The sequence below is a fragment of the Physeter macrocephalus genome, chromosome 4 (genome assembly GCF_002837175.3).
Source record: "Physeter macrocephalus isolate SW-GA chromosome 4, ASM283717v5, whole genome shotgun sequence".
NCBI classification, from domain to species: domain Eukaryota; kingdom Metazoa; phylum Chordata; class Mammalia; order Artiodactyla; family Physeteridae; genus Physeter; species Physeter macrocephalus.
This window is the reverse complement of record NC_041217.1, coordinates 87,526,049-87,552,809: the sequence shown is the minus strand read 5'-3', so window position 1 is coordinate 87,552,809 and position 26,761 is coordinate 87,526,049. Positions and strand designations below refer to the sequence as shown.

Below are 26,761 nucleotides of genomic sequence, written 5' to 3'. Positions count from 1 at the left end.
AGTGGAACATAAAATGTGTGAACCGTTGAGGCTTTGTTATTTTCAATTAGGTTAAATAAGACTTGGAGTTGGGAAATATTGGTTAAATTTTGTGTTTAGATATTGGGTTCTTAGAGTCTTACCGTAAAATATAGTTTACTTCTTTCTGTAATTAATCTCTAAAATGTTTTCCTTAAAGAAAAATGTATCTCAGTTATACCTCAGTTTAAAAAAAAAAAGAAACAAAAAGTAAGGAAAACAAAGTTTTGAATCAGTAGAGTTATGGAAGCAGAATGCAAGTTGGGGATTTATTGTTCTTTTTTTTAGCTAGAGAGGTAAACCATTTTGAGAGGTAGAGTAGTGTTATGGGTACCAGGTTGGGTGCTGGAGTAGAGTTCCAGTCCCCATTTGTTAGTAATGTTCCCTTGGGCAAATTATTTAACATATCTGTGCCTCAATTTCTTCATCTGTAAAATGGGGATAATAATAGTACTGACAGGAGTGTTATGAGCGTTAAATCAGTTAATGTACTTTAAGATGTTTAGTGTCTGGTAAATGTTAGTTATTATTGTTACTATCTTAAGTTGTATTGTTCAGCTCTTCATTTTTCCTGTCTTTTTTCCCTCCTTCCTTTAATCCATTTCAGTGCTTACTCTGCTGACTTTTGGCATGTCTGACACAAGCTTTGATAGTGAAGAGGCTCAACTGTTTATCTTTGATAGTGAAGAGGCTCAACTGTCTATCAATTGTTCCTAAATTTTATTTTCTCATATTGTTCTCTTTTACATTTAACCACAGATAATTATTTTGACTACATTTTATCTGCTCCTTGTTTGTCTTTTCTATTATAAATGGGGTTTTGAATATGCAAAATGGGGTTTTGAATATGCAATAGTAAGAAGTTCCCTAACCAGTTCAGTTTAGGGAGATGTGTGTGTGCATGACCTTGCTGAAATTGTGTTTTCTTTCCCCTTACTCAGGATGTTTGATGTAGGTGGCCAAAGATCAGAACGAAAAAAGTGGATTCACTGTTTTGAGGGAGTGACAGCAATTATCTTCTGCGTGGCCCTCAGTGATTATGACCTCGTTCTGGCTGAGGATGAGGAGATGGTATGTTGGAGCTAATGGTAAATAAAAGACCTGTCTAATGCAGGCAGGAAACAGGAAATAACTCTTAGGAAGACTTTGTGCATCCATTTACTCATTGAACCAAAACTTAAAATCCTTAATTTTTCTCCTTGTCAGTGTGATTAGATTTTTCAAAATATTGATCCATGCCCTCTTAAACTTAGGAGATATGACAGCACATTGAGTATGTGGGCAGGATTAAGTCCTCTTATTAGCCAGTCCTTATTCCCACCTCTCAACCTCTAAGAATTATAAAAATGAGGACTGACTCAGCTTTTGTGTTATCAGTGTCTGACTTCTTTTCATGATTGCCCATCAGCGCTTTTAAAACTTCTTGGTCTGGGACTTCCTTGGCGGTCCAGTGGTTAGAACTCTGTGCTTCCACTGCAGGGGGCATAGGTTCGATCCCTGGTCGGGGAACCAGGATCCTGCATGCCTTGTAGCACATCCCCCCGAAAAAAAAAACCTTTTTGGTCTGTTGTTCATTAACAGTTAATCTACTTTTACTTTTTTGCTATTGACCTATCATCCTTTGTTTCGTTTTTAGAACCGAATGCATGAAAGCATGAAACTGTTTGACAGCATTTGTAACAACAAATGGTTTACAGACACTTCGATCATTCTGTTCCTCAACAAGAAAGATCTTTTTGAGGAAAAAATAAAGAGGAGTCCATTAACTATCTGTTATCCAGAGTACACAGGTAAGGAATCATGAAAGATTTTGTTGGAGGTATACATCTTGAATCAAAACTTTAGTGACCTTCCTACAGCTGTCTTTTGTTTTGAACATTGTGTGTATCTCCTTATGGAGAGTGTTCACTGGTAGTGGTATCAATATTAAGCATGTGATTAAGACCCCTTAAGTCTAAAGTGCTATTCCAGACATAATCGAGTTTACTGTGTTTATTTTATATTTCTGTCCTCCTCATTTTCTGAGGCAAATAAAGAATGAAAAAAATCAAAATTTGGTATAAATATATTCACAAAATACAAGAATAAGGTGCAGTTATTACACTCAAGAAACTGACATTAGTTGTAGAAAGAGAGAGACACACTTGAAGAATTTCATTTTAGTGTAAAATGTTCATTAATAGAAGAGCAGAAGAAGGGGTTACCTCAATGGGATCAGTGTAGTCTTTTTCTAGAGGAAGTGACACTTGGAGTGAGATAGTAAGAGGATGAACTATAAATCATCAGGCAGACGGGGGAATAAAAACATTTTAGGAAGAGGAAACAGCATATATGAAAATATGGAGTTAAAAAATGACATGATTTTTTTTCTGAAACCTAGGAGGAATTTGGTATTGCTGGAGCTTAAAGTGGTGGGGAAGAGTGGTTGGAGAAGTGGGCAAGGATGCTCGTGGAGGGCATTGTATCCCATACTGAGACAGTGGGGAGCTATTGAAGGATATTCATTGGTGTACATGATGTAGTAGAAACTGATTTAGAAAGTTTATGTGATAGATGGCAATAAAGATAGATAGTAGGGGAGTTGAATTAGTGAGGACTCTCATAGGATGCAAATAGAAACTTTTGATGAAGATACAGGGATATATCATAGAAGTCAAGGACAAGAATGCAGACAGTTCTCAAGAATGCAATTAGAATTAGGAACCCTGCAAGCACTGTCAAGAACCCTGGGAGCACTTCTTTCCTCATCTCTGTTCTCTCCTCTCTGTGTCTCTCTATTCTTCTCTCTTTCCTTACCAACTTTCTCTGCTGCTCAGTTTATGTGATAAAAGATGGCCCTGCCACAGTTTCTATATCTCCTCCATTTAAAAGACGAGGCTAGACTGGGATTGTTTGGCCCAAGATTCAAATTCCTAAAAGAGAGAGATTCTGGCCAGGGTTAAGTCGGGCAGAAACCCGACTGTATCACTATGACCTTTAAATCAGAATTGAGTATTTCTAGGAAAGGGGACCTCTTGTTAGCTGAGTAGACACTGTAAATGCTTTATATAGTAAGGTGAAAGGGTGTAGCTAGGGTAAGGAAGTGGGACGAATCAAAGGTGCTCTCAGAGTTCTGTCTTAATTGGGTGCCAGTACTGTGATCCGAATTCATATTTAGGAATGTTGGTTTTGAAGTATCTATGGAACATCCTGATGGAGATATCTAACAAATAGTTATATATGTGGCCTTGGAGCTTGGGGAGAGGTTACAGGTTAGTAACAGATATTGGGATCATGTGTAAATACAACCTGGAAATAGATGAGATGACCTAGAGTGATGATATAGAATGAGGAGAGAGAAGAATAGAATGAGAGCGAATACCAGCCTCTATTGGCAGGAGAAAAAGAAAGGATACAAAGAGAAGAACCTGGAAAGCCAAAGTATCAAAAACTAAGAGGAGAGTTTAAATAGTGAGGAGTGGTTAACAATGTCATAATGCAGGTAAGTAAATACATTTTGAAAAAATGGCCTCTGGAGTTAGCATTCAGGAGATCATTGACTGTTATGGAGAGCATTATCAGTGGAATGATGAGAGTAGAGCCAGGACCAGTGAGTTACTGAGTGGGAAGTGAAGAAATGAAGACAAGTGTAGCCTCCTCTTGAGCAGCTTAGATTACAGGGGAAGAAGAGATCTTTAAATGTTTATGGGCTTAGAGGTAAGATCCTACAGCAAAAGAGAAGTTACAAAAAGTGGATGTAATTGATGGAGCAAGATTTGTAAGCAGGTGGGAAAAGAAGGAATCAAAAGTCTAGGTAGGATGAATGGATAAACAAATTGGTATATCTGTACAATGGAGTATTATTTAGCTATAAAAAGGAACAAAGTACTGATAATGCCACAACTTTGATGAACCCTATAAACTTTATACTAAACGGAAGAAGTCAAACAGAATAGGTCACATTTGTGTGATTCCTTTTATATGATATATCGCAAATAGGCAAATCCATAGAGACAGAAAGCAGATTCGTTGTTGGTTGTTAGGAAATTGGCACAAGGGGAATGAGGAATGATTACTTAATGGGAATGGGGTGTTTTTCTGGGGTGGTGGAAAAGTTTGAAACTAGAGAGAGGTGGTGATTGAATAGCATGTGACTAAATGCCACTGTATTGTAAACTTATTGCATGTTATGTGAATTTTACTTCAACTTAAAAAAAAAGAAAGAGTATAGGGCTTCCCTGGTGGCACAGTGGTTGAGAGTCCGCCTGCCGATGCAGGGGACACGGGTTCGTGCCCCGGTCCGGGAAGATCCCACATGCCGCAGAGCGGCTGCGCCCCGTGAGCCATGGCTGCTGAGCCTGCGCGTCCGGAGCCTGTGCTCCGCAACGGGAGAGGCCACAACAGTGAGAGGCCCGCGTACCGCAAAAAAAAAAAAGAGAAAGAGTATAGATAGAGCAGTTGAATTTTGAATCAAAAGGAAGACATCTCTAAGACCAAAGGTACAAGTAAGTGCAGATATAGATAACTTTTTAAGTGAGGTGGTGGGCTAAAAAGTTGAGATGTAGTTTAAAGTCCCGTGGCCTCTGTTTTCTTAGGGAATTTGGAATGTCATCATCTGTTCAGAGGGAGGAGGGAGGTGAGAGTTGGGTAAGCTGATGGAAAGTATCTAAGTTTTAGAATGGGAGAACAATCTTACTTAAGACAAGTAAAGGATTGACATTAATGTTTCAGCTGGGAATCTTCACACATAGCAGAGTCCTCAATATCGTGTCCATTTTTGGGTGGCGGGGGGTAGGGTGAACTTCCAAGCCTATCTTCCATTGACTTCATTCTTCTTAAGGATTCTCACAGTCCTGATTTCCCAAGTATCAATATCTGTTCCTACCAGACAAAAATCTGGTGTTACGTGTTTCAAACATCTGTCTCCTTTAATTTACAGAGGTTCTGCACATCTCAGTAAATCTCTTTCAAACATCTACCAAGCTATCTTCCTTCCGTTCTTTAAACAGTCTGTTTAAATAATAGTCATTTCTTTCTTAAGCTTTTCTTTGTTATTTAGTTGTCTTTATATACTTATTTGTTGGTATATTTTTGTCATGCTTAATGTCACTGAAAATAGCCCCTAGTTCACAGGAATAACTGTGTATGCTGTCTTTGTTGAGTTTCCCTGGCTCTGCCAGACAGTTTCTAAGGCTGTTCTAAAGATTCACAAATAGACAAGATTGTGTAGGAAACAGGCGATTAAGAGTGTTAATTACCAATGTTGTTGAAATAGGGTTTAACTTTCGGGTCCCCCTCTTTGAAGAAATAACAGATTTATTGGGGTATAATTCACATACCATAAAATTCACCATTTAAATGTATACAGTTCAGGCCCCTTTCTCTTTTGCATCTACTGGTTTACCTTTGGTTATTTAAACTATTGTCCTAAGGCTCTGAGGCTAAGCTCCGTTAAAATTGGAATGATTTTGAAAAGAAGCATGACTTCCCCTTTTGAATTGTTTATTTCAGCATCACTCCAAGGAGCACAAGCTCTCTGACCTTTTAAACAGTTATGTTCTTCTAGAAATGCATCGTCCTACTTCCCTAGTTTCCTTTTATGCTTTCTAGATTTTTTAGCTAAAAAGTCTAAATAAAAGGGAAAGAAACTTAAAGCTTTGTTTTCCTGGATCTTTGTGATAATTTTATTTTACTTATAATGAAATTCTGCACTCAAGAAACATGTAATGATTATAGAAAAATAGAAATCTGTTTATTTCAATTGCGTTATATTTCCTCTCTCCATAAGTAAATTGTGATGGCCTGACTTAGTTGAGTCCAAGCAGCTGTTTTAATTTGAACTGAGAATATTGGGTGTCTGCCTCAGGTTCCAATACATATGAAGAAGCAGCTGCTTACATTCAGTGCCAGTTTGAAGATCTGAACAGAAGAAAAGATACCAAGGAGATCTACACCCACTTCACCTGTGCCACAGACACCAAGAATGTGCAGTTTGTTTTTGATGCTGTTACAGATGTCATCATTAAAAACAACTTAAAGGAATGTGGACTGTATTGAAGAGTGTGGATGTTAAATAAAAGGTAAAACTTTGAACAGTTTAATTATAGTGCTGTAGTGATGTCTCTTGACTTTGTAAACTTTTTCTAATTACAAATGTTCTTCTTTCCTAGTTATTACAGTGTGGAGTGTTGAGACCAGACTTCTTTTGCTGTCTCATTGGGCAGCTGCAAGCATGAACGGGACCAGGGAATGGCAGCGGCATGCAGAATCTTAGTACTCTTTAGCACAATCTTCTGTATTAGGGAACTCTTAATTGACATGAGATGCTAAAGTAAGACATTGGAATTGGAACAACTGTAAAGTATGATTTGATCATCAAGACATCACTTGGATTTCACAATCTCAAATGTTTAGGGCAGATGTGAAGTTGAGGTGCTGCATTCCAGAACTTCAATATGTAGCTTACTCTTTTTTTTTCCTTCTTGACAAACCACCAGTAGTTCATTTTTTAAGTTGTTTTTTGTTGTTTTTTTTTTTTTTATCAAGGGAAGAATAACTTCACTAAATTTTATTTCTTTGTGAAAGAATCTTTATTAAAACACAAACAGTCTTAACTATGCACTTGATGTGACCAGATCATCTTGAAAATTTTCCTTTTAGTAGGAACTCTTTGTTTTTAACTCTTGGTATGGTCAGAATATAATATTTCCATAATTACTTAATTCTTTACAATTATTGGGGCTCTAATTATAGCTTTTTTGGATGAAATTTATGCTACTATCCTGTACAAAGTACCATTGTGGTTTCTAAATGGTAATTACATTGAAGAATTCTGTAGTAAGATTCCAGCTCTTTTTTTAAGCTTGTGGTTGAAGGTTAACCTGGTTTATGCTGATTACCAAATTACTAGATAAATGCTGATGTAGTATGATGAAGTCAGCTTCTTGGATACAGACGCACCCAGGGCGGCTGCCAGTTAGAAATGCAAATTGCTAAATTCCAAACAGAACCAGTGACTTTGCTGCTACACATCTGCAAAATTGACCACTTTAATTCTTGCTTGTCCGTCTCAGTCATAGGGAGTTCTGTAAAAGATGCCCCTTGTTTTCCATCTTCCATTGGCTTTTTCTGTTGGGAAACATCTCAAGTGTATTAACAGTGCATGCCTTTACTTTGTAAGCGTGGTGCCAAATCCCTGTTTGCCATTGTTTTTATTGTAGCAATGTTCATTGTAGTAATCCTTAGTCAGTACCTTCTTTTGCTGAAACTATTGATTTGGGGACTTTTTTTCCACTTTGTTGTGTGTACAGATTTTAATCTGTTATAGTTGGCAGCAGTATTAAAATGGTGAGTAAAGAGTCCAGGTTTGTTCCTGTTTGTAACTAGTCCTTTCTGGAAGTATTTTCTTCTGTTGTTTTTTGCCCCTGCTGTGTGCTTAGGCCTTTGTCTGAGAATGGGTTTAGGTAGAAGGGTTCCCTGAAGGTGTTAGTCTTTTGGTGTAATAGTGTTGTTGAATCTTGGCCTGACTGAGCATGTTATGTCATATCTGTGTTAATGATATGCAGTCAAAACTCATTTTCCAGATTTACATTTTGGTTGTGTGGAGAGGTCTGTTCACCTCAGCCTGCAGGTCCTTTTGTACAATGTACAGCAAATGTCATTAAATATTGAATGGTCCATTAGGGGAAGGCAAATGAAGAGAATGCATTTTGAGCATTCCAAATCAGTAGTTTGAGCAGTGCCTTTTGGGGTCCGATCTTTTTGGATTGGATTCTATTTCATCTTTTGATGTGACCTTTCACTAGTTTTAAAAAAAAATGGTTGGTGGTCATCAAAGCTGGTTCAGAAAGCAAGCCACAGCACTTCAGTGCCTTTATTGGTAGTTTTTAGTTTTTTGTTTTTTTCTTTCATGGGAAAAATATAACTATACAGATGGTATAACCGTATTATCTAACAGTTTTTTTTTTTTTAGGATTGGCAAAACTGGATCTAAAAGAAAGAAAATTATCAGCTTCAATTGGTGATTGACTTATGCCCACAATGTAAATAGGGATAGTTCTTGTTCATTTTGAATATATCTTTTCCTTGTTGTATTCTGCGATATAGGATCATCTGGAAATGGGAACTGGTAGAATGTTGGTTTAACTGTAGTCTTTCTATAGTCTGGGCTAATGGGATGGTGTTGATAACACAAAATAAGGCATAATCCAAAAAATTTAATACTTTGAAATGCATTTTGTATTTTCATTTGAATACGTCTGTCTGATATGTTAATTTTTTAGCCCTTCTGTTAATGAAAAACAGTAGTTCTCCACATTTTTGCCTCTACACCATTTACGTTTGTCCTGTGTTTACATGAGGATCACCTCCTACCCCCCTATGCCAAATAATTTATCAAAGTGCACATTCCTTAAGGACACAGGGACACAGTTTCAGTCAGTGGTTTTCAAATATGCCTTAAGTCCAAATCACCTGGATCCATCTCAGAGATTGACTCTTGGCTGGTGGGCTGGCATTCTGTAATTTTAAAAAGGTGATTCTGATCCTCATCCTTACAAATCACTGTTGTATCAATATTTTGAATTAAAAGGTCTTTTCTTACAGCAGAGCCAGAATGTGGGAATGAAAACCTCATATCTATTAGCCTGGAGAAAAAGGATTGATGTTTGTAATCAAAGAAGTGAAAAATTGCCTGTGTCCTTTTGGTGGAGAATACTGGAGATTTGTGGTGGATCATGTTTCAGAATTTAGGTGCCCAGTCTTTGGACCATGTAAGAAATCAGCACATCTAAGAAAATTAAATTTTAACGAATAAAGGACAGTAAACAGACACTAGCAGGAAGGATTGTAACAGTACCTTTATTTTGTTGACAGTCACATCTTCTCCACCTGATTAAAACTCTGGGCTGTAGAATTGCCATCCATTAGGCTCTATGTAAAGAGGAAGTATTCTGCTCCTTAATGGCCAGTCTTCCCTAACCTTATAATTTCAGCCTTGCAACAAATTTCACCTCCTGGCATGAAAATTCCAAGAATTTTTACAGTTATTCATAAGTGGATCTTGAAATGTCATTTTCACCTTGGACAGTTTGAATTCTAAACCTCTAGTTCAGTGTATCATACTGATGGGTTGTTATTTTTCACAAGGTGCTGCATTCTAAGAATAGATGGACCAAATTTTAAAAAGCTGTTTTCTTCCCTTGTTTATTTTTTATTCTCTTATGTATTATATTTGTGTTTTATTATATGCACATTATGGAGTATTTAGGAATAACTGCTGGTTCTTCTAATTTATTTGCCCACCTGTTATTCTTATATCCTGGCCACTGTTCTCTGATTTGTAGCTGTGACTTTCTTTGGACATTGCTTGCCTGACCTGATTAGTTACTTTTTATATTTATCCATTTGCTTAGCATAGTTCTGGAGTTTCCTGTTGCAGAGCTCCTTGCTGTATTGGCAGTTACATATAAGGGAAAGTTAGTTTCTCATCCAATTAAAAATGTGTCTTTGATTTTTTTCCCTTCTAGATGTTCAAAAAACAACAGCCCTCTACTCACTGATATTACCTGTGAAATCTTTCATATGTGACACTGACTTTAAGAACAAAATTATCTCAGTTTCCAAGTACTGCCAGGTAATTTTTGTGTTCCAGTTTAGACTTCAAAGTACAAATCAGAGATCTGACCTGGACCAGCCACAGCTCTCCGTATAACTTTATGGCCACCAAACACAAGAGAAAACCAGGCTGCTTAGCGGCCTGGAACTGAAAGTTGCTCTTACTATGAACTATCAGAAAGTAAAAGATTTAAGTGAGGCGTACTGGAGAACTAACTTCCAGGATGGTCAAGATCCTTGTTCCTTTTTACCTTGGTTTAGGTTTTAATAGGTGCCCAGTCTTTGGACCATGTAAGAAATCAGCACATCTAAGAAAATTAAATTTTAACGAATAAAGGACAGTAAACAGACACTAGCAGGAAGGATTGTAACAGTACCTTTATTTTGTTGACAGTCACATCTTCTCCACCTGATTAAAACTCTGGGCTGTAGAATTGCCATCCATTAGGCTCTATGTAAAGAGGAAGTATTCTGCTCCTTAATGGCCAGTCTTCCCTAACCTTATAATTTCAGCCTTGCAACAAATTTCACCTCCTGGCATGAAAATTCCAAGAATTTTTACAGTTATTCATAAGTGGATCTTGAAATGTCATTTTCACCTTGGACAGTTTGAATTCTAAACCTCTAGTTCAGTGTATCATACTGATGGGTTGTTATTTTTCACAAGGTGCTGCATTCTAAGAATAGATGGACCAAATTTTAAAAAGCTGTTTTCTTCCCTTGTTTATTTTTTATTCTCTTATGTATTATATTTGTGTTTTATTATATGCACATTATGGAGTATTTAGGAATAACTGCTGGTTCTTCTAATTTATTTGCCCACCTGTTATTCTTATATCCTGGCCACTGTTCTCTGATTTGTAGCTGTGACTTTCTTTGGACATTGCTTGCCTGACCTGATTAGTTACTTTTTATATTTATCCATTTGCTTAGCATAGTTCTGGAGTTTCCTGTTGCAGAGCTCCTTGCTGTATTGGCAGTTACATATAAGGGAAAGTTAGTTTCTCATCCAATTAAAAATGTGTCTTTGATTTTTTTCCCTTCTAGATGTTCAAAAAACAACAGCCCTCTACTCACTGATATTACCTGTGAAATCTTTCATATGTGACACTGACTTTAAGAACAAAATTATCTCAGTTTCCAAGTACTGCCAGGTAATTTTTGTGTTCCAGTTTAGACTTCAAAGTACAAATCAGAGATCTGACCTGGACCAGCCACAGCTCTCCGTATAACTTTATGGCCACCAAACACAAGAGAAAACCAGGCTGCTTAGCGGCCTGGAACTGAAAGTTGCTCTTACTATGAACTATCAGAAAGTAAAAGATTTAAGTGAGGCGTACTGGAGAACTAACTTCCAGGATGGTCAAGATCCTTGTTCCTTTTTACCTTGGTTTAGGTTTTAATTAAATCCCCATTCCCACCCCCCAGTTTTCTCATAACCTTTTATGAGTTACTTCTGCTGAGGAAAGCATATTTCAGAACAAATCAGGACAGGATGGTTATTTTCTGATATTATGTCAGGCCTACACCTGGCTTTACTCAAGTCTCTCAGGAATAAGAGATAATATGGAATATTATGCAGCAGTAGATACCTGAGGTGCAAGATTAACATACAGATTCTCTGGCTAAACTCTACTCAATTAAAATGTCTGAGCCAGGTCCTGGGAATATGTATTTTTAAAATAAATTCCTCAGGTGGTTCTGATGCAGCCAACCTGGGCCAATATTTGGGGACAACTGAATAGACCTTATATTAAAGATCAACCCAAATAGTAGACAACCTCAAAATCACTAGTGAATGACTAAGTTATTTTTTATTTGCCATTAAGTATAAAGCACCTACATGACTTAAAGTGCTTTCACCCAGAAAATTAGTATGAGGACTGTTTGGTCAAAGAACGTTCCTACATTTTAGATAGAGTATTTTGTTTTTATATAAAATTAAGGCAAAACAAGAAACTTGTGGTTTCCAAACTTTTCTTTTGTTTATTTCACTCCATTTATTTATTCAGTGAAAATTGAAAGATATACCAAAGTAAAGATAGAATCCTCTGACAAAGGTAACTGTGTGTAATAACATGAATATTCATTTACAGTTGGTAGATAAAAGAACAAAGCTAGCTATAGCATGAAAGTCTTCTTGAGAGAGTTTGGGAAGGGGGTAGGTAAGGGGAATGATTGAGGAGTCAAATATAATATAAAATCTTTGTATGCCCAGTCGTATATGTTCTCCCTTCCTGAAATCTGGTGGGAATCAACATGGTAGTAGAAATAATCAAATATTAGTAAACATACTTCTGGGATACACCATCTCAGTGTGTTAGCGTTCACTAAGCTGTGAGATCTTTGACAGCTGGCATATTAAGTTCTGTACAACCTGGTTTATCCTGTCTTCTTACCCTCCACCCCCACCTCCGGCCATATTCCTTTGGGTTATCCAAACATTTTTACTGAGAGGCTTGTTTATATGTAAGAGAAAATCCCAGTAGACATAACAAATCATAAAAAATTACCTGTTTTTTCTTGCTTATGTAAGATTAAGGTCCTCAGACTCTTTTGAAGTTGGAGAGTTGCTTGATGTGCTGGGTTCTGGTCTTTTCCCTGCTTCCAGCTAGCTATGAAATCTTTCAGTCTTATATCCCTCATCTAAAGACAGACTAAATTATTTCTTCTAGCTGTGATATTCTATGGTTCTGATCAAATAGAAATAACACATTTAAAAGTGTTTTGTAAATATTCTTTATGATACTCAAGATTGTACTCCACTGCAAAAAAAGGTAACCTAAGACAATACCAACAAATGTGTTCATTGTAGCTGGTTGTCTTTTCTCAGCATCACTTTTCCCATATTCATTTCGAAAACCTGAAATGAAGTTCAACTACAAATTACCCTATATTTTGCGAAGCAGGGTGAAAAGGTCTTTGTTTTGCATTTAAATCCAGTTCTTTATTTTCTATTCAAACTGGTGCTTACTTTTCCATGACCAAAGGAAAGAAAAGTTCCTGCAGTCTGCAGTGTATCTGTTTGACCTCACAGAGATGTCTTCACGCGTTTACCTAGCAGGATCACCAGAGGCTCTGGCACACTTGCAGTCCCTGGCCCAACACTGAAGTCCTGCTGGAATCTGTGCTCCGGGGGCTGTGCCGGGTAGAGAGGGAAGTGGGAGGTAAGAGCTCTTCACCCTTCACCACCTTCTCCACCCAGCATGGCCGGCACACTTTGGTCTACGGCACATCTCCAAGTATAGAGTGGTTTTTGAATGCTGTTATTTTTCACCTTGGGGATGGGGCCACCCAGATTTGAACTATTGGGGGTATGTGATTTTTTTTTTAATCAGAGTAAGAACTGTTACAAGTAAATGTGTTTTTTATAGTTATACTGAATTTTTAGACTGAATTTTTATGCTGCTTTTATTCCTCCTTTAATTGACAGAAACATAAAAGCACATTTCCAATTATATTTTTTCCATTTTTTTATTGTGTTAAAATGTACATAACATAAAATTTGCCATTTTAATTATTTTTAAGAGTATAGTTCAGTAGTACTAAGTACATTCACATCATTATACAACATTACTACCATTCATCTCCAAAACTTTTCTCATCTTCCCAAACTGAAACCATACCTATTAAATAATAATTCCCCATTTCCATTATAATTTCTGTCTTTATAAATTTGACTACTTTAGGTACTTCATATAAGTGGAATCATACTGTATTTGTCCTTTTGAGTCAATCATATTTTTATAAGAAAAAAAAGCAACTGTCATCAGATTTATATGAAATGGAACTTAATTTACACTTGGCTTACTTTCATCAATGTCTAATCATGCAATGCAAGGGAAGTGTGTTACAGTCTCTGCCGTCTAAGTATAAGAACAGAAAATTATACCTTCAACAAACAAAGCTATTTATACTTTTACTGTTTTATGCTAATTTCACATTCCATTTTGAGACCAATTTGTATTTAGTGTGGAGATGATTTTGTTAAATATCTATGATTTAGACACCGCATAATTTTAAAATAACCAAGGATTTGTTTGGGAATAGAAGGAGCTTAGGAGAATGAGAAAATTGACTTTTTCGTTATAGTGTATGGTGGGCTGTTTGTATCATGGTGCATATAGAAAGACCACTGGCTTTGGATTCAGAAGACCTGTTTTGGAGTTCTAGTTCTGCTACTTCCTAGCAGTGTGATCTTGATGAAGACTCTCCACCTCCCTTGGCCTCAGTTTCTTATCTATAAATTGCTAGTGGACCTGGAATATTTTAAGTTTCTTCTAGCTTTATCGTTTTAAGAATTAAGATTGCAGTACGTGAAAATAGGGTTGAGTATTAGTTTCTGACCTATCTTGTTACAAAAAAACAATTTCTGATGATATAAAATTCAACAGTATAAATTTAAAATGAAGCAAAAGAAGACAGATATAGACAGCAGAGTGAGTATATGGCATGATTTTGGTTTTAAGCTTTCTAACAGCTGTTTTATGCAAAGAGAACTTTTCATGCACACAATCAAAATGTCCATGAGATAAAAATAAGCCAGTTGGGTAGGAGAAGTACCAGTGGAGTTGTCTCTAATAGTATGAGGTTTGGGAACCATCTCTGGGCCTGACAAACAGTGAAGCTGCAGTTAAGGATTAATGCCTTTTTTGGAAGCTTATCCAGAACATTTGAAGTCCTCTTACCTTTACTCAGAGAACATCCCGGTGTTGGCTAAGAGCTTCGGGAAATTATTTTGACTTTGTTCTAAGGAACAAGAGAATGGATGACCAAGGCCCCCTGTTTTTATTCTGTGTAGACTCACCAGAAGAGTTTTAGCTTGAAAATATTATAAGATGAATAACCAGATCCTAACTTCAGTATAGCAGCTGTAGAAGTGTTGCTTTTAAGTACTGCTGCTTCCCCATCAAGCCTCCAAGGTAACCTTTTTGCAAAGTGCATATAAGGTGGCTTGTGTGAATTTGTTTATAAACCAGTTAAAAGTTGGGATGTCTACCAGAGCAAAAGAAAACTAAAATACAGCCATGTTTTATTCTGCTAGAGATTGTTCTACCAGAAGACCTGTCCCACTGGCTTTGTTTTCATGCTAGTACTGTAGGGCAGGTTCTATATGAACATTAATAACCGAGGAGCCTGGGTTGGACTTTTACAGTTTGGCCCATAACCAATTCCTGCCTAGAGTCAAAGATCAAGGAAAAGTTAATAGAAGAAGCAAATAATCTGGCATGATTTGGGGGTAGGTGGGGCTACCCTACCTGAAGGTAGAATAAATGGGAAAAGTTACATCTGGGCCCTGAATAGATAAGATCATAGCTATAGCAAAGATTCTTAACCTGGGGCTTCAGAACTCCAAAGATAAAACTGGGTTCAGTATGTTGGTTTCCTTTGTAATTCTCTGAATTTTATTTTATGCATTTTTAAATACTCTGAGAAGAGGTCCATAGGTTTCATCAGACTGCCAGAGGGATCTATGATACCAAAAAAAAAAAGACTCAGAGCCCCTATATGTTGAGTTAAAGCAAAGAGGTTAGTGATCGTTGGAGCGTGCCCTTTAGTATAGTCCGTGAACAGTGCTTGGTTGCAAGAAGTCTTACCCAGATTTTTTTCTTCGGCTTGTTTTTTAATCGGCGGTAGGCAGAGTAGTTTTCCTTATTTTTCTGGTAATTTTCCCAAGTTGGTTTCTCTTCAAGGAATCGGAAAGACTATTAAATGAATCCAATTTTAACAGCTGCAAATGTATTCTTCAGTGTATTTCAAGCTCATATGGCTCTCTAGTATCAATATTGCTAGTAGTAGCCTAAGTGTGAATGTGTGTTTTTGGCAAGGAGCAGATATTCATTTTAATTGACACTTTCTTTTATATACTAAATCTTGGATGCCCAGAGCTTTCCTCACTAGTAGTTGTAAATGCTAAATCTATACTTGACTTCACCACCTCCTGTCAAGATAAATACAAGCTTTGTTTCCCCCCAAAGGAGTTCAGGGAATAATTTAATTGTTGGCCTGTTTGGGGAGATGTTGTTTTCAGCCAGGCATCTCATGGACCCAACTGCAAAGATTTTCAGTGCCTAAAGCAAAATCACCTGCCTTTTTTGTTCTCCTGAAACATGTAGTGGTTGAAACAAGGATTTTAGGATTGCTCACTTATTCTAAATTCTGTGATAGAGAAGTGGCAGCAATAAAATCATTAATACTCCAAGTGGGAGTGTGTTCTGTCCTCCAAGTTTATTCAGTATAGCTGATAAAGTTACTTACAGGGATAAGTATCCCTATACTTACAGAGATATAGGAAACACAGTCTTTGTGGCAGTTTGGGAGCAGAGGGATAATCTGTGCTTAATAAAAATCATTTTTGGGAATCCCCTGGAGGTCCAGTGGTTAGGACTCTGCGCTTTCACTGCCGAGGGCTGGGGTTCAATCCCTGGTTGGGGAACTAAGATCCTGCAAACAGTGCGAGCGGCCAAAAAAAAAAAAATCCTTTCTGTATGTGTACCTTAGAAACTAAGAAACTCACATCTTCTATCTGGTGATTCAGGTCTCTGAGCTAAGGCACATAAAGGTCTGTTAGTAAAAAGGGGTGGTAGGTTTAGTGAGGTTCTTTTTTTAATTAGTTTTTTTGCAGACTGCAGGGAAGGTTTGCTTTTTTGTTTGAGATAATTCATCTAAAAACCTGGTGTTGAATTTCATAAATGGGAGCTTTTATATAGGATTTCTTTCTGTCACTAACCACACAGCTTTTATGTGCCTTCCCCTCCTTCAGTTATGTTTGTGATCATTAGAATAACCCTGTAAAGTAGTATAGAGAAGTTATCTTCATTTTATAGATGAGGAACTCAAGCCTCAGAGAAATGAAATATTTACATTTTTGTAGTAAGTTGGCAGAACCAGTACTGGAACCTGGGTCTTCTGATTCCTGGCCTGCATTCTTTAAACTGTACTAGCTATCCCACTTTTAAAAGAACATATGGGACACAATTGCATTCATACATACTCCATCTCCAAGGGAGAATGGATGTATTCTTGTCATGGTATATTGACCTAAAATTTTCTGCTTGAAATTACCCAGATTCTGAACCTGTTTATAGAACATATACTTGAGGAATGGTGAGAATTAGAAGAGTCCACAGTCCTTGAGGTTTTCTTTGATGATAATATCTGTAACTGCATCAAATACAAATTTTGACATTCTGTGTGTCTGTGGCACAGGTCATGTGACTGTAGATTTCTTTGACATCTTTTCTCATGTTGAGGTCAAGGAATTGACTCTTTTTTTTTTTTTTTTTTTTTTTTTTTTTTTTTTTTTGTGGTATGCGAGCCTTCCTCTGTTGTGGCCTCTCCCGTTGCGGAGCACAGGCTCCGGACGCGCAGGCCCAGCGGCCATGGCTCACGGGCCCAGCCGCTCCGCGGCATGTGGGATCCTCCTGGACCGGGGCGCGAACCCGGTTCCCCTGCATCGGCAGGCGGACGCGCAACCACTGCGCCACCAGGGAAGCCCCAAGGAATTGACTCTTGATATAATTCCCTGCATCCTCGTAAGAGTTGTTCCCTGGTTTTCCAGAAAACTAGTGAAAACGTGGGATAAATTAACCCTTCTTAGTTGCTCACTTTTTAAGTGACTCACTTGATCTTTGAAATGTTGTATTAGACAGCTGCAGTTGGGGGCCTATTTTTAGAGGGAGGGCCCTCTCCTTTATTGCACTCTAGTGTTTCCCACTTGAGTTGAGCAAAGAAGTTGAGGAGAGGTGTCTCTATGTCTCCACCCTTGGTTTCTGGCAGTTATCATCTGAACAGTCGGTGGGTCTCCTGAATCTAATGTCTGCTCTATTCCAGAGACATCTGAATTTAAACCTCTAACTGAATGCTCAAGTTTCTCGGGTTAGACATCCAAATATCACTTGGACATTATAAAGCTCATAAGAGGAACTGAATATTAAAGGGATAAGGGATCATCGACTTGGCAAAGCAGAGGAGTTACACTTACTACTCCTTAAAGACAAGTTCCTTTATGTCTCCTTGGTATAGGAAATGAGGCAGCCACCTGTCGTTACTATGAAAGAATTGTCTCCAGCCCCTGGCCCTTACCATCATACTCTGGAAAACAAATGCTGAGATGGACTTCCTTGATTTTTTCCTCAAAGAGGTCCTTCTTGTTGAGAAAGAGGACAATGGAAGTAGCTGCAAAGAACTTGTGGTTGCATATACTGTTGAACAGGTGCAGTGACTCATGCATACGATTCTAGTAAGAGGAAACACCATCAGAGATACCAGGTTGGGCTTATGGGATATCTGTCTACTTCCTGTTCTTGCTCCCCTTGAAGAAACCAGTGTTCCAAATGTAAAAGGAAAGATAGGGAACAGCTTATCTCTTTCTTAGTGTGGTAGAGTAGAGCCAAAGAGATCTGATTTCCTTCTAATCCTCTTTATATCACAACTGTATGATTTGGGGGAAAGTACTGAGCTTTTCTGAGTCTCAGTTTCCCTATCTCAGGATTATTATGAAAGTTAGATGAGATCATGTATGTATAGTGTTCATGATAGTAGGTGGTGTATACATGTACAGTAAATGTTATGCAGATCTTTGGCAACCAGGGCACAGCTTAGGACTTTGATATCCTTAAGGGCTGCTGATTCTGGGTTGAAACTGGGCCCAAGTTAACATGTCCACATACATCTCCAGGATGATTTTGATAGGCTTCTGTTATAAAGTCGCAGATCTCAGTTCAGGCAGGAACATAATAGGGATTATTTGGCCCTTGTGCCAAATGGTAAGGGCTAAAGAATTTCCCAATGCCACAGCACAAGCACTTCTACCTTATTTCCTTCTCTGATTGCCACTTTCAATGAGTGAGAAGTAGTGCTATAATCTGCAGAGTCCAGAGGTTACCCAGTGCCCCAAACCAGCCTATTGTTAGGGAGTAGACCTTTAGGGTCTTGAAGTGTGCTATTAGCTGACTTGGGCTCAATCTTTTCACCTAATAAACAAAACTAATTAGTAGCCTTTTCTCATTGTTTATACTCCTATAAAAACCCTTTAAGACCTTCTAGACTTCAAGGTTAAAAATGGAAGAGATCTTGGAAAATGAATGGCCCTGTAAGACATTTTGGCTAAAAGATATTCAGAGTGCTCTAATGTGAATCTGAACTACTAAGGAGAAGGGAGAAGAACTGGAGCGGGGGATAGAAGGATAGAAGCTTTGTCTTCTATCAGTAAACTGTGGGCCTCCGTTTATAGAGCAGACGCATATGTAGAATTGGCGTTTTCCATGCCTTTGACATGCCCTATCTTAAACTTGGAAGGTACCTGGATGGGCTGACACTGTTCCTGCAGAGCTCCTGTCTTGTAAAACTCCATAGGCTCAAGAGAACCACCCTCTGGTAGTTCTCCAGCTGCCAATTCAAGTGGCATGTGAGAAAACTGGTTTGCCAGTCTCTCTGTAGTCCTGTTGACACTGAGTATATATTTAGGCTTCCAAGTGAGGTTAGTATGCAACCCCTCTATCATGTTGCATAAAGATACACATCGTACGTTGTTCTTTCTGCTCTATCATTTTCATCTCCTATCCTTTACTTCCATAGGCAGCCTGGGAGACTGCTAAGTGTAACTCCTTTGCATTGCCAAGTTAATGATCACTTATCCCTTTAATACTCAGTTTCTCTTATGAGATTTTTGATGTCCCAAGTAATACTTGGATGTCTAATCGGAGACCAAGCTCTCAGTAAATCTGGAGCTCTAAAGTGCTAACCTAGAACCTGCAGAAGAGGTTTTTCTAGAATTATTTGCCTGAGACATTGGTCTGCTAGAAGACTGCTAGACTATTAGTGTTAGCTGAAATCACCCAAGTTGGGGTAATGGAGTGACACAAAGTTTAGAGGAAGGGTCACAGGGGAATTAGCAAAGCTGCTTGGTGCAAAGGTGACTCACCACTTCGTCATCTTCCACCAGCACCATATCATAGGCACTGAGGGCTGCACAGAAAATGATGCAGGTGACTCCCTCAAAGCAGTGGATCCACTTCTTTCTCTCTGATCTCTGCCCTCCCACATCAAACATCCTGAGAGAAGAAACACCTGTTTTCAAACGTATACCCACATGCACTTGGTGTTTACCCCACAGAGGTGGCAACTCTGGGGCCAGTTAGCTGTAAGATGGGAAGTGGAAAGGAAAGGGGGAGAAGTAGGGGGAAGTCTGACTGGGCTTTTGTGAAAGCCAAGAAGCATACCTACGTCCCTTTTTGGGTATCTGACATGCTTCCAGGGAACCATGTACTCACCTGAAGTTCAAGTCTTTGACAGAAAACTTGGTCTCAATGATGCCTGTGGTTTTGACTCTGGATCGTAGCACATCTTGCTCATTAGGGAGGTAGTCGGGCTGTAATTTGGTCTGATTGATTCAGGTAGCTGGAAAAAAGTGATTGGCATTGATAATATTAAATTTTCCACAGCCAAAGTCAAGAAAGGTGAAGGGTTTTACCCAAAGGCATATAGCTAACTTAGTGATAGAACCAGCCTAGAATTTATATTGTTAAATCTAGGAGTCTCTCCTTCAAAGCCTCTTGTGTCCTTACCAAAGGAAGTGTGGGACAAGCCCATTTGAGGCAGAGGTTCTGTCCCATTTAAGTCAAGTCAGATAACTTTTCCTTGTGTTTCACCTGACTACAAGGTTTTCTAGACCCTTGAATGAGACTTGGTGGTTTAAATGGGTGCCAAAATTCCATCAAGAAGCAGGAGTAGATTAAAAGAGATTTTAGAAATATATGAGATGTGAACCAGTGCAATGCATGGACCTTGTTTATATCCTGAATCAAGTTGAAGGGAAAACATTTGAGATAATTGGGGAAACTTGAATGAACACTGACTTGGATATTTGATGACATTAAGGAATTATTAAATATTTAGATGTGATGATTATGTTGTGATTCTTTTTTTTTAAGAATATTTTTTAGAGATAACATAGTGAAATTTTTAGGATGAAATGATATATCTGGAGTTTACTTCAAAATATTCCAGTGGGGAATGGAGATAAAATGAAACAAGAGTGGCTATCGGTTGGTAACAGTTGAAGCCATGTGATTGATTGTATTATTCTGCTTTTGTATTTGTTTGATAGTTACCATTAAAAAGTAAAAAAAAAAAAAACGGCAGATGTGAAGTGAGAGGACTGAGAGAAAGAGGGAGGGCAAATTAACTATATGCCAGACATTTTCACATTTAAGTTCTCATTTAACCTCATAAACCTTCAAGTTTCATATCCCATTTTACAGATGAAGGAAAAATCCAGAAGAGTTAAATAACTTGTCCAGGACAAGAGGCATTGTGGTATATTGTAAAAAAAACAGTCAACTTTTTGGACAAATAGACCTGAATTTAAATCCAGCCTCTGCCATTTATCTATATGACTTTGGGCAAGTTAATTTACTTCTCTGAACCTCAGGTTTTCCATCTATAAATAGGACTAATAACAAATACTATCTACCATAAAGGCATATTGTGCAGATTAAACGAAAAGGTGTACCTAATGCACTGAGCAGTGCCTAGGCCTGAGTAAGTGAGTGAGTGTTCCAGAGACAGTAAATGATAACTTTATTATAAGATTAGGTGATAAAACAGGGGCTAAACCCAGGTCTGTTTGACTCTGAAGCTCATGCCCATCTATGATATCATGCTGTTTGAGGTAGGATTGATAAACTCTGTGTACCTTATCTTTTGGGGACCAACTTTGCAAAGTTGGTGCTCTCTAATCCCTGACCAACTTTCTTTGGTTTGCCCTGGCAGTTTGTGTCCTGTGCCCTGGCACCTTGACATAAGATGCTATGGGTGAAGGAGATTTTCATTTTAGGCTAGTGGCTTAAGTAGAGCCTGTGTTGCCAGCTAGAAATTTCAGCCCTGAGAGGGCCATGATGAATCATCCCTCCTAGGAGAGTGTGTGGCAGAACTGCAGGGCTGTATTAGTGTTCATGATTCTGAAAGGAGAGGCTACGTGTTTGATTTAAGAAGACTGGCTGAGGGCTGTTAAACAGAGCACCTCTGTTTTGAATTTTGAGTCTTTAGCTTTGTAGGCTGCAGTGAACCAGTGTAAAGCAATACAGAGTGGTGGGAACTGTGGCAAATGTCCCAATGGAAAGGCATTAAATTCAAAGCATAGTAAAACACTGCTCAAGCCTAATAAGACAGGCATACAGCCTGAATTCAGTCCTTGGATCTCCAGCTGTCAGTGCCTAAAATTTTCGGCTGGCTGTGATTTCTCCTAGAAGGTTGCTGACGCCTCATCCCACCCCCTCCCCAATCAGAGTCTTACTAGGATGCCGAGTCATTGAGCTGGTACTCTGCAGCTCTGTCAAAGCAGGCTTGCACCCCACTATCCTTCCACAACTTCTTGATGACCTCCACCAGCTCGGGAGGCATAATGCCCTCCTCAATGGAGTCAGCCAGGTTGTTGAGCTGTCGCCCATCATCCTGTAAGGCAGAAACCAGGATGAGAATTACACGGGAATAATGGCTTTCCAGGAGGCTTTTGGGAATTCTGCTGAAAGGAAAGCATTTTGCATTGCAACCAAAGCCTAAGGTGGAGATGGTGTCCAGCAAAGATTCTAAATAAACACTGATTAATTTTTGAAGGTGCTTCTGAGATGCAGAGGGTGGCAATATATCCAGTCCTGGGATGCCTAGTGGATAACAGAGGTCCCAGGGGCTTCCTCTGTGGTGTTTCCATCTTCCATCCTTAGTCCAAAAGTGAGTGTCCTGCCACAAAATGTGGGTGGTTTGCTGCAGGGAGATTGGAAGTTTAAAGACCAGATTGACCATGAAATGGACAAGATGATAGACAGGAACCTATCACCTTTGTTTTTTCAATGATTCAAATCTAGGAAAAGGACAATACTGGAACTAGGAATTTGGCTTATAAAAGTTCCACAGCCAGGGCAAAGAATCTAAGGGGAACAATTTAAATGGTAAAATAAGACCAAAAGGCAGAGGAAGCTGAGAGCAGATTTTTTTTTTAATAAACATTTGTTATAAAGGTAGGAATTGCATGCTTTGCTAGGACTGAAGTAAAAAGATTTAAAGCTCAGCAAGTGGGATTTTAGTTACATAAACTTTTTTCTGACCCATGTTTCCTCATAGCTTATTGGCCACTGGCCTATTCTCCTCATTAGTCTTTCCTCCCACCCTTAAACACATAACATTAACCACGTACTGCACAGCTTGCTTCAGCAAAGTCAATGCCCAGTGTGGGCATGGCCCGGATGATAGCCAGGATGGACTGTAGCACATTCCCATAGATGATGGCCTTGTACTCCAGGCATTCTTCTGGTGAATAGCCATCCTGATGAATGATCCTGCAAGGAGGAGACACCCATCCCTTTGTTGGACCTGAGTAACCAGACCTAAGGGATTGGGACTCTGGGAGGATTTAAAGGGTCATAAGAACCCAATCTCTCTATTCTTACTGCTGTCCTGAAGTGGAGAGTGAGGGACATGGGGCATGCAGATGAGGGACATTGGGAATAAGATCCTTTATATCCTTTACATCTGGGTTCCTTAAGAACCCAGATAAAGAGCCCTTTATCCTCCATGCTTCCACTGGCTCTACTGACTTCTTCACCCTACCTCAGTCCTTTGGGGCTTTGTTCCTACTCACTTCATCTGTTTGACAACAGTGCTCTTTCCTGACTCCCCAGCACCTGCAGGGAGAAATGCTTATGCTTCAGATTTCCACCGGCTCTCCCCAACCCTCAAGTAGATGGCCCGTGAGAAGTCCAAGCCACTGCTCGCTTGGGAGCCTTGTTAGGGGAGAACACATAGGGATGATTACTGCCCCAGTTTCTGCCAGCTTTGAGCTCAGGCCATTTGATCTGGAATTAGAGGAGAGTTTCTCAACCTCTGCATTATTGACACTTGGGGCTGGATGGTTTTTTCTGTGGAGGGCTGTCCTGTGCATTGTAGGGTGATTAGCAGCACTCCTGGCAGAGGCCAGTAGCACTCCAGTCTTCCAGCTGTGACGACCAGAAATGTTCTCGACATTTCCAAGTGTCTTGGGGTGGGGGTGGGGATGTACAAGATCTCGTTGAGAACCACTGATAGATTCAGGGGAACTCCTTTAACACATTTCTACTCTGTCTATTTTTACTCAGGAGAGTGAGCTTGGGGCAGGATTGGAGAAAGCTGGATCTCCTCACTGAAATACTATTTTTTTCATTATCTTACTGTTTCCATTATTGACTAAAATGTTCTTAGATCCTCATTCACACCCCACTCTCGCTCTATCAAAGACCCGCATACCCTTCAGCTCTCTCCCCCACTCTATACTATCCCTGATGCCTTAACCCCCCCACACTTATCCTGTGCTTGGTCCCTCTAAGCTTCTTATCCTGAATGTAGAAGAAAGCTGCTTAGGCTTAAAAGATCTCTCAGGGGCCTTGCCATCTCTTTCCCCTCTGTAGCCTCCTGGGCTCCTTGGAGTCTGCTTACAGAGATGTGCTCTTTAGTGTGTCCTTAGGGCCATGCCACAGATCAGCTGAGGGAAAGGAGGTGCCTTAGTTTGGGGCTGTAGTTCCCAGGCTCCTCATGGGTTTGGAAACCCAGCTCAGCCAGCCAGTCTTCTGCTATAAAGATCCTACCTGCTCCAGCTTGCCTACCTCTGTACTACCATTGGGGTTTTTTCCTAAGCCAGGTGTCCCAAACTCTATTGTTTTGGCTCTGTTTACAGCCATGATCAATTTCTGACCGACTGAGGTGCTTTTCTTTTTTCAGCACAAACCTGTGATCTGCTTAGGAGCTCATCAAGCTGATGAGCCTCCCATCTGGCAGGGGCTTTAGAGGCAGCTGCTGAATAGAAAGCCAGGAAAGGACTTCTCTAAAGACTCCATTCCTCCCCACTCAGGGCTCCCCACTTCTAATATTTTTACAAATTTTTTTACTGAAAGCAAGGAGAAGGAACCAGTATACTTGGTAAGAACCATTAGGCCTATCCTTGGGACTACATGACACTGATTATATGGTAGGACTTCTGAGTCCACTGTCCTCTTCTGAGTCCTTGACTCAGTTTCTGTTTGTAGATTCAGTAAGTGTCTGCAAGCCCAGAGTTGATGATATTTGCTAAGTTGTTAGGTGTTAGGTTTGGTTAAATTTGGAGATGGGTGGGTGCATCCTGGCCCTCACACACTATTCCTGGTTCAAGGAAGAGCAGAACAGTTCCAGAGTAACTTTGGCATTCTGCATCTCGTTGGGGTGGCTGTGCTCAGCCCTAGAGCTCCTGATCCCCTAGCCTGAGACTGTATGGGGAGAGGAAAAATGACCTTCTGTCCCTCCTCCCCACACAGTGGGCTAGAACCCACCTACCATCCAGGATAAGCAGGAAGGAGCAGTACCTTCTCCTTCTCTGGCTCATCTTCCCATCTCGCTCACCCAGCAATAGCAGCTTGATGGTCTTGGCTTCCTTGTCAGCATCCTCCTGCAGCTTCTTTTCTAGCTCTTTGGACCTCTTGGCCAGTTCTTTGTCCTCAGCACTGGCTCCACTCCCCATCTTTCTGCCGTCTCCTCCTTGGTGGCTTCCCCTGGCCCTTAAGCTTCTCCTCTAGGGTTTCCTATCTGAGAGATGGAAGATAAGGAAAAAGTAAAATGGGATCATGTATCAGTTTCTTAGTCCTCCTAAAAAGCCAGTCTATAGGGAGCTGGGTGAGGGAGCGGGCTCTGTATTCTCGTACCCTGCCTGTCTTGCCTGAGACTACGTACCCCAGCCAGAGACCTACTTAGTCTAGGGATTGTAGCCTTTATATCTAGCAATGTGATGGGTTGAGCCAATTAAGAGCTCAATATGACAAAGGGCAAAGACCCAAGTGTTTCTCTAACTAGGGAAATGATGTGCTGGATTCTGACACAGGAGGATAGGATGCAGATGCTGGAACTCTCTGGAATAAGATAATGGTTGCCCCATCCTTTTGAGGGACTGATCCCCTAAAAGTCTCTTCCTTCTTAGATTCACTTGCATCTTAGAGCTAGAGATTAGAGACACAAACAGAGGAAGCTTTCCCCACGTGTAGACTCCAGATTACACAGCTTCAAGGCACCAACGCACACTCTTCCATCATAGCAGGCCGGTTCTGGCAAGGAATCTTTGTTTGGGGTTTACCCCTTTTTGGAAAGATTAGAAATGTTTCCTCCAGCTCCTCCAGTGGCTGCTGCACCAGGAAGCTATTAGCATTGTTCCTTTATGTTGGCTCATCTCTTTATACATACTCCTGTTATTAGCACTTAATCACTTCATTATTGTCTGTTTTACAGATGGGTTTCCTCCAGACTGAATTCCTTCCCCCGAAGGTCAGGTACCAAATCTGATTCATCTTTGAATCCTTCAGACCTTGTGGTTCATTAGTGGATCCTCAATGAAGTTTTGATGAGTGAAGGAAAGAAGGAAAAAGGGTATGTGGTAGAGAGAACGAGGCTGCTTACCCACTAAAGCCACCTGGGGCCTAACTTCACTTGGCAAGTGAACTTTGCTAGTATTTAGTGTGGAGGGTTTGTGCTGCCTCACATAACAGTGCTTCCTTGGGAAATTAGACTCTAGCCTCTGGCTCCTCAAAGGTCAGGGCAGCCCTTCCTGTGGCTCTCATCGCAGCTGCCCCTTCCCAGGGAGAAATGAGCGTACAGCCTACAAACTGCCTCACAGACATATCAGAGACTCTCTCCATTGGTCATACTTGTCTATGCCAATTATTTCAGTTTACTTAAATGAGTTGCCGTGGAAGCTCCTCAGAGGGACATACTTAAGAATGTTGCTACCGAAACTGTGATGAAAGGCCCAGCACAGATCACCTGGGAGCTTCTTATAAGTGCAGAATCTTAGGCCTTAACACAGACCTGATTCGGAACTTGCATTTTAACAGGATCACAGGTGACTCTAAGGATACTAAAGATTGGAAAGCTCTGCCCTAGGGAGTACTAGAGAACTGTTTTTTCCTCAGACTGGCCAAATCATAAGAATTACCTGGGATGCTTGTTTCTGTATTTCATCAAATCTTAGATGGCACTGAATGGAAGATCATTCTGATTTCAAAGAGGTTAATATATGTGTGTTTTTAAAAGAGTGTGTTTTAGAATCAATAAGTTCCAGTAATAGTGCCAATTCTAGAGCCTGAGAAACTGTATTCTA

General features: G+C 39.7%; 2 protein-coding genes across 2 annotated transcripts in view; one reads left to right on the top strand and one right to left on the bottom strand.

The window, feature by feature from the left end:
- The window catches only part of GNAI3 (G protein subunit alpha i3), a 37,719-nt gene extending 30,334 nt beyond the window's left edge, over positions 1–7,385 (top strand). Inside the window, exons 6-9 of the mRNA XM_007106474.4 lie at positions 960–1,089; positions 1,655–1,808; positions 5,864–6,077; positions 6,168–7,385. Of these exons, the coding sequence (XP_007106536.1) occupies positions 960–1,089; positions 1,655–1,808; positions 5,864–6,054 (475 nt within the window). The 3' untranslated portion in view covers positions 6,055–6,077; positions 6,168–7,385. The remainder of the gene's footprint in view (positions 1–959; positions 1,090–1,654; positions 1,809–5,863; positions 6,078–6,167) is intronic.
- Positions 7,386–9,894: 2,509 nt separating this feature from the next.
- Positions 9,895–25,886, bottom strand: GNAT2 (G protein subunit alpha transducin 2). Its single transcript, XM_024119695.3, is given in 11 exon segments — positions 9,895–16,795; positions 16,797–16,880; positions 17,100–17,161; positions 17,698–17,851; positions 19,538–19,667; positions 19,887–19,985; positions 19,987–20,013; positions 21,911–22,068; positions 22,808–22,949; positions 23,252–23,294; positions 25,018–25,886. Coding segments are annotated over 11 exon segments (1,086 nt in total). The 5' UTR covers positions 25,136–25,886; the 3' UTR covers positions 9,895–16,726.
- Positions 25,887–26,761: the final 875 nt, after the last annotated feature.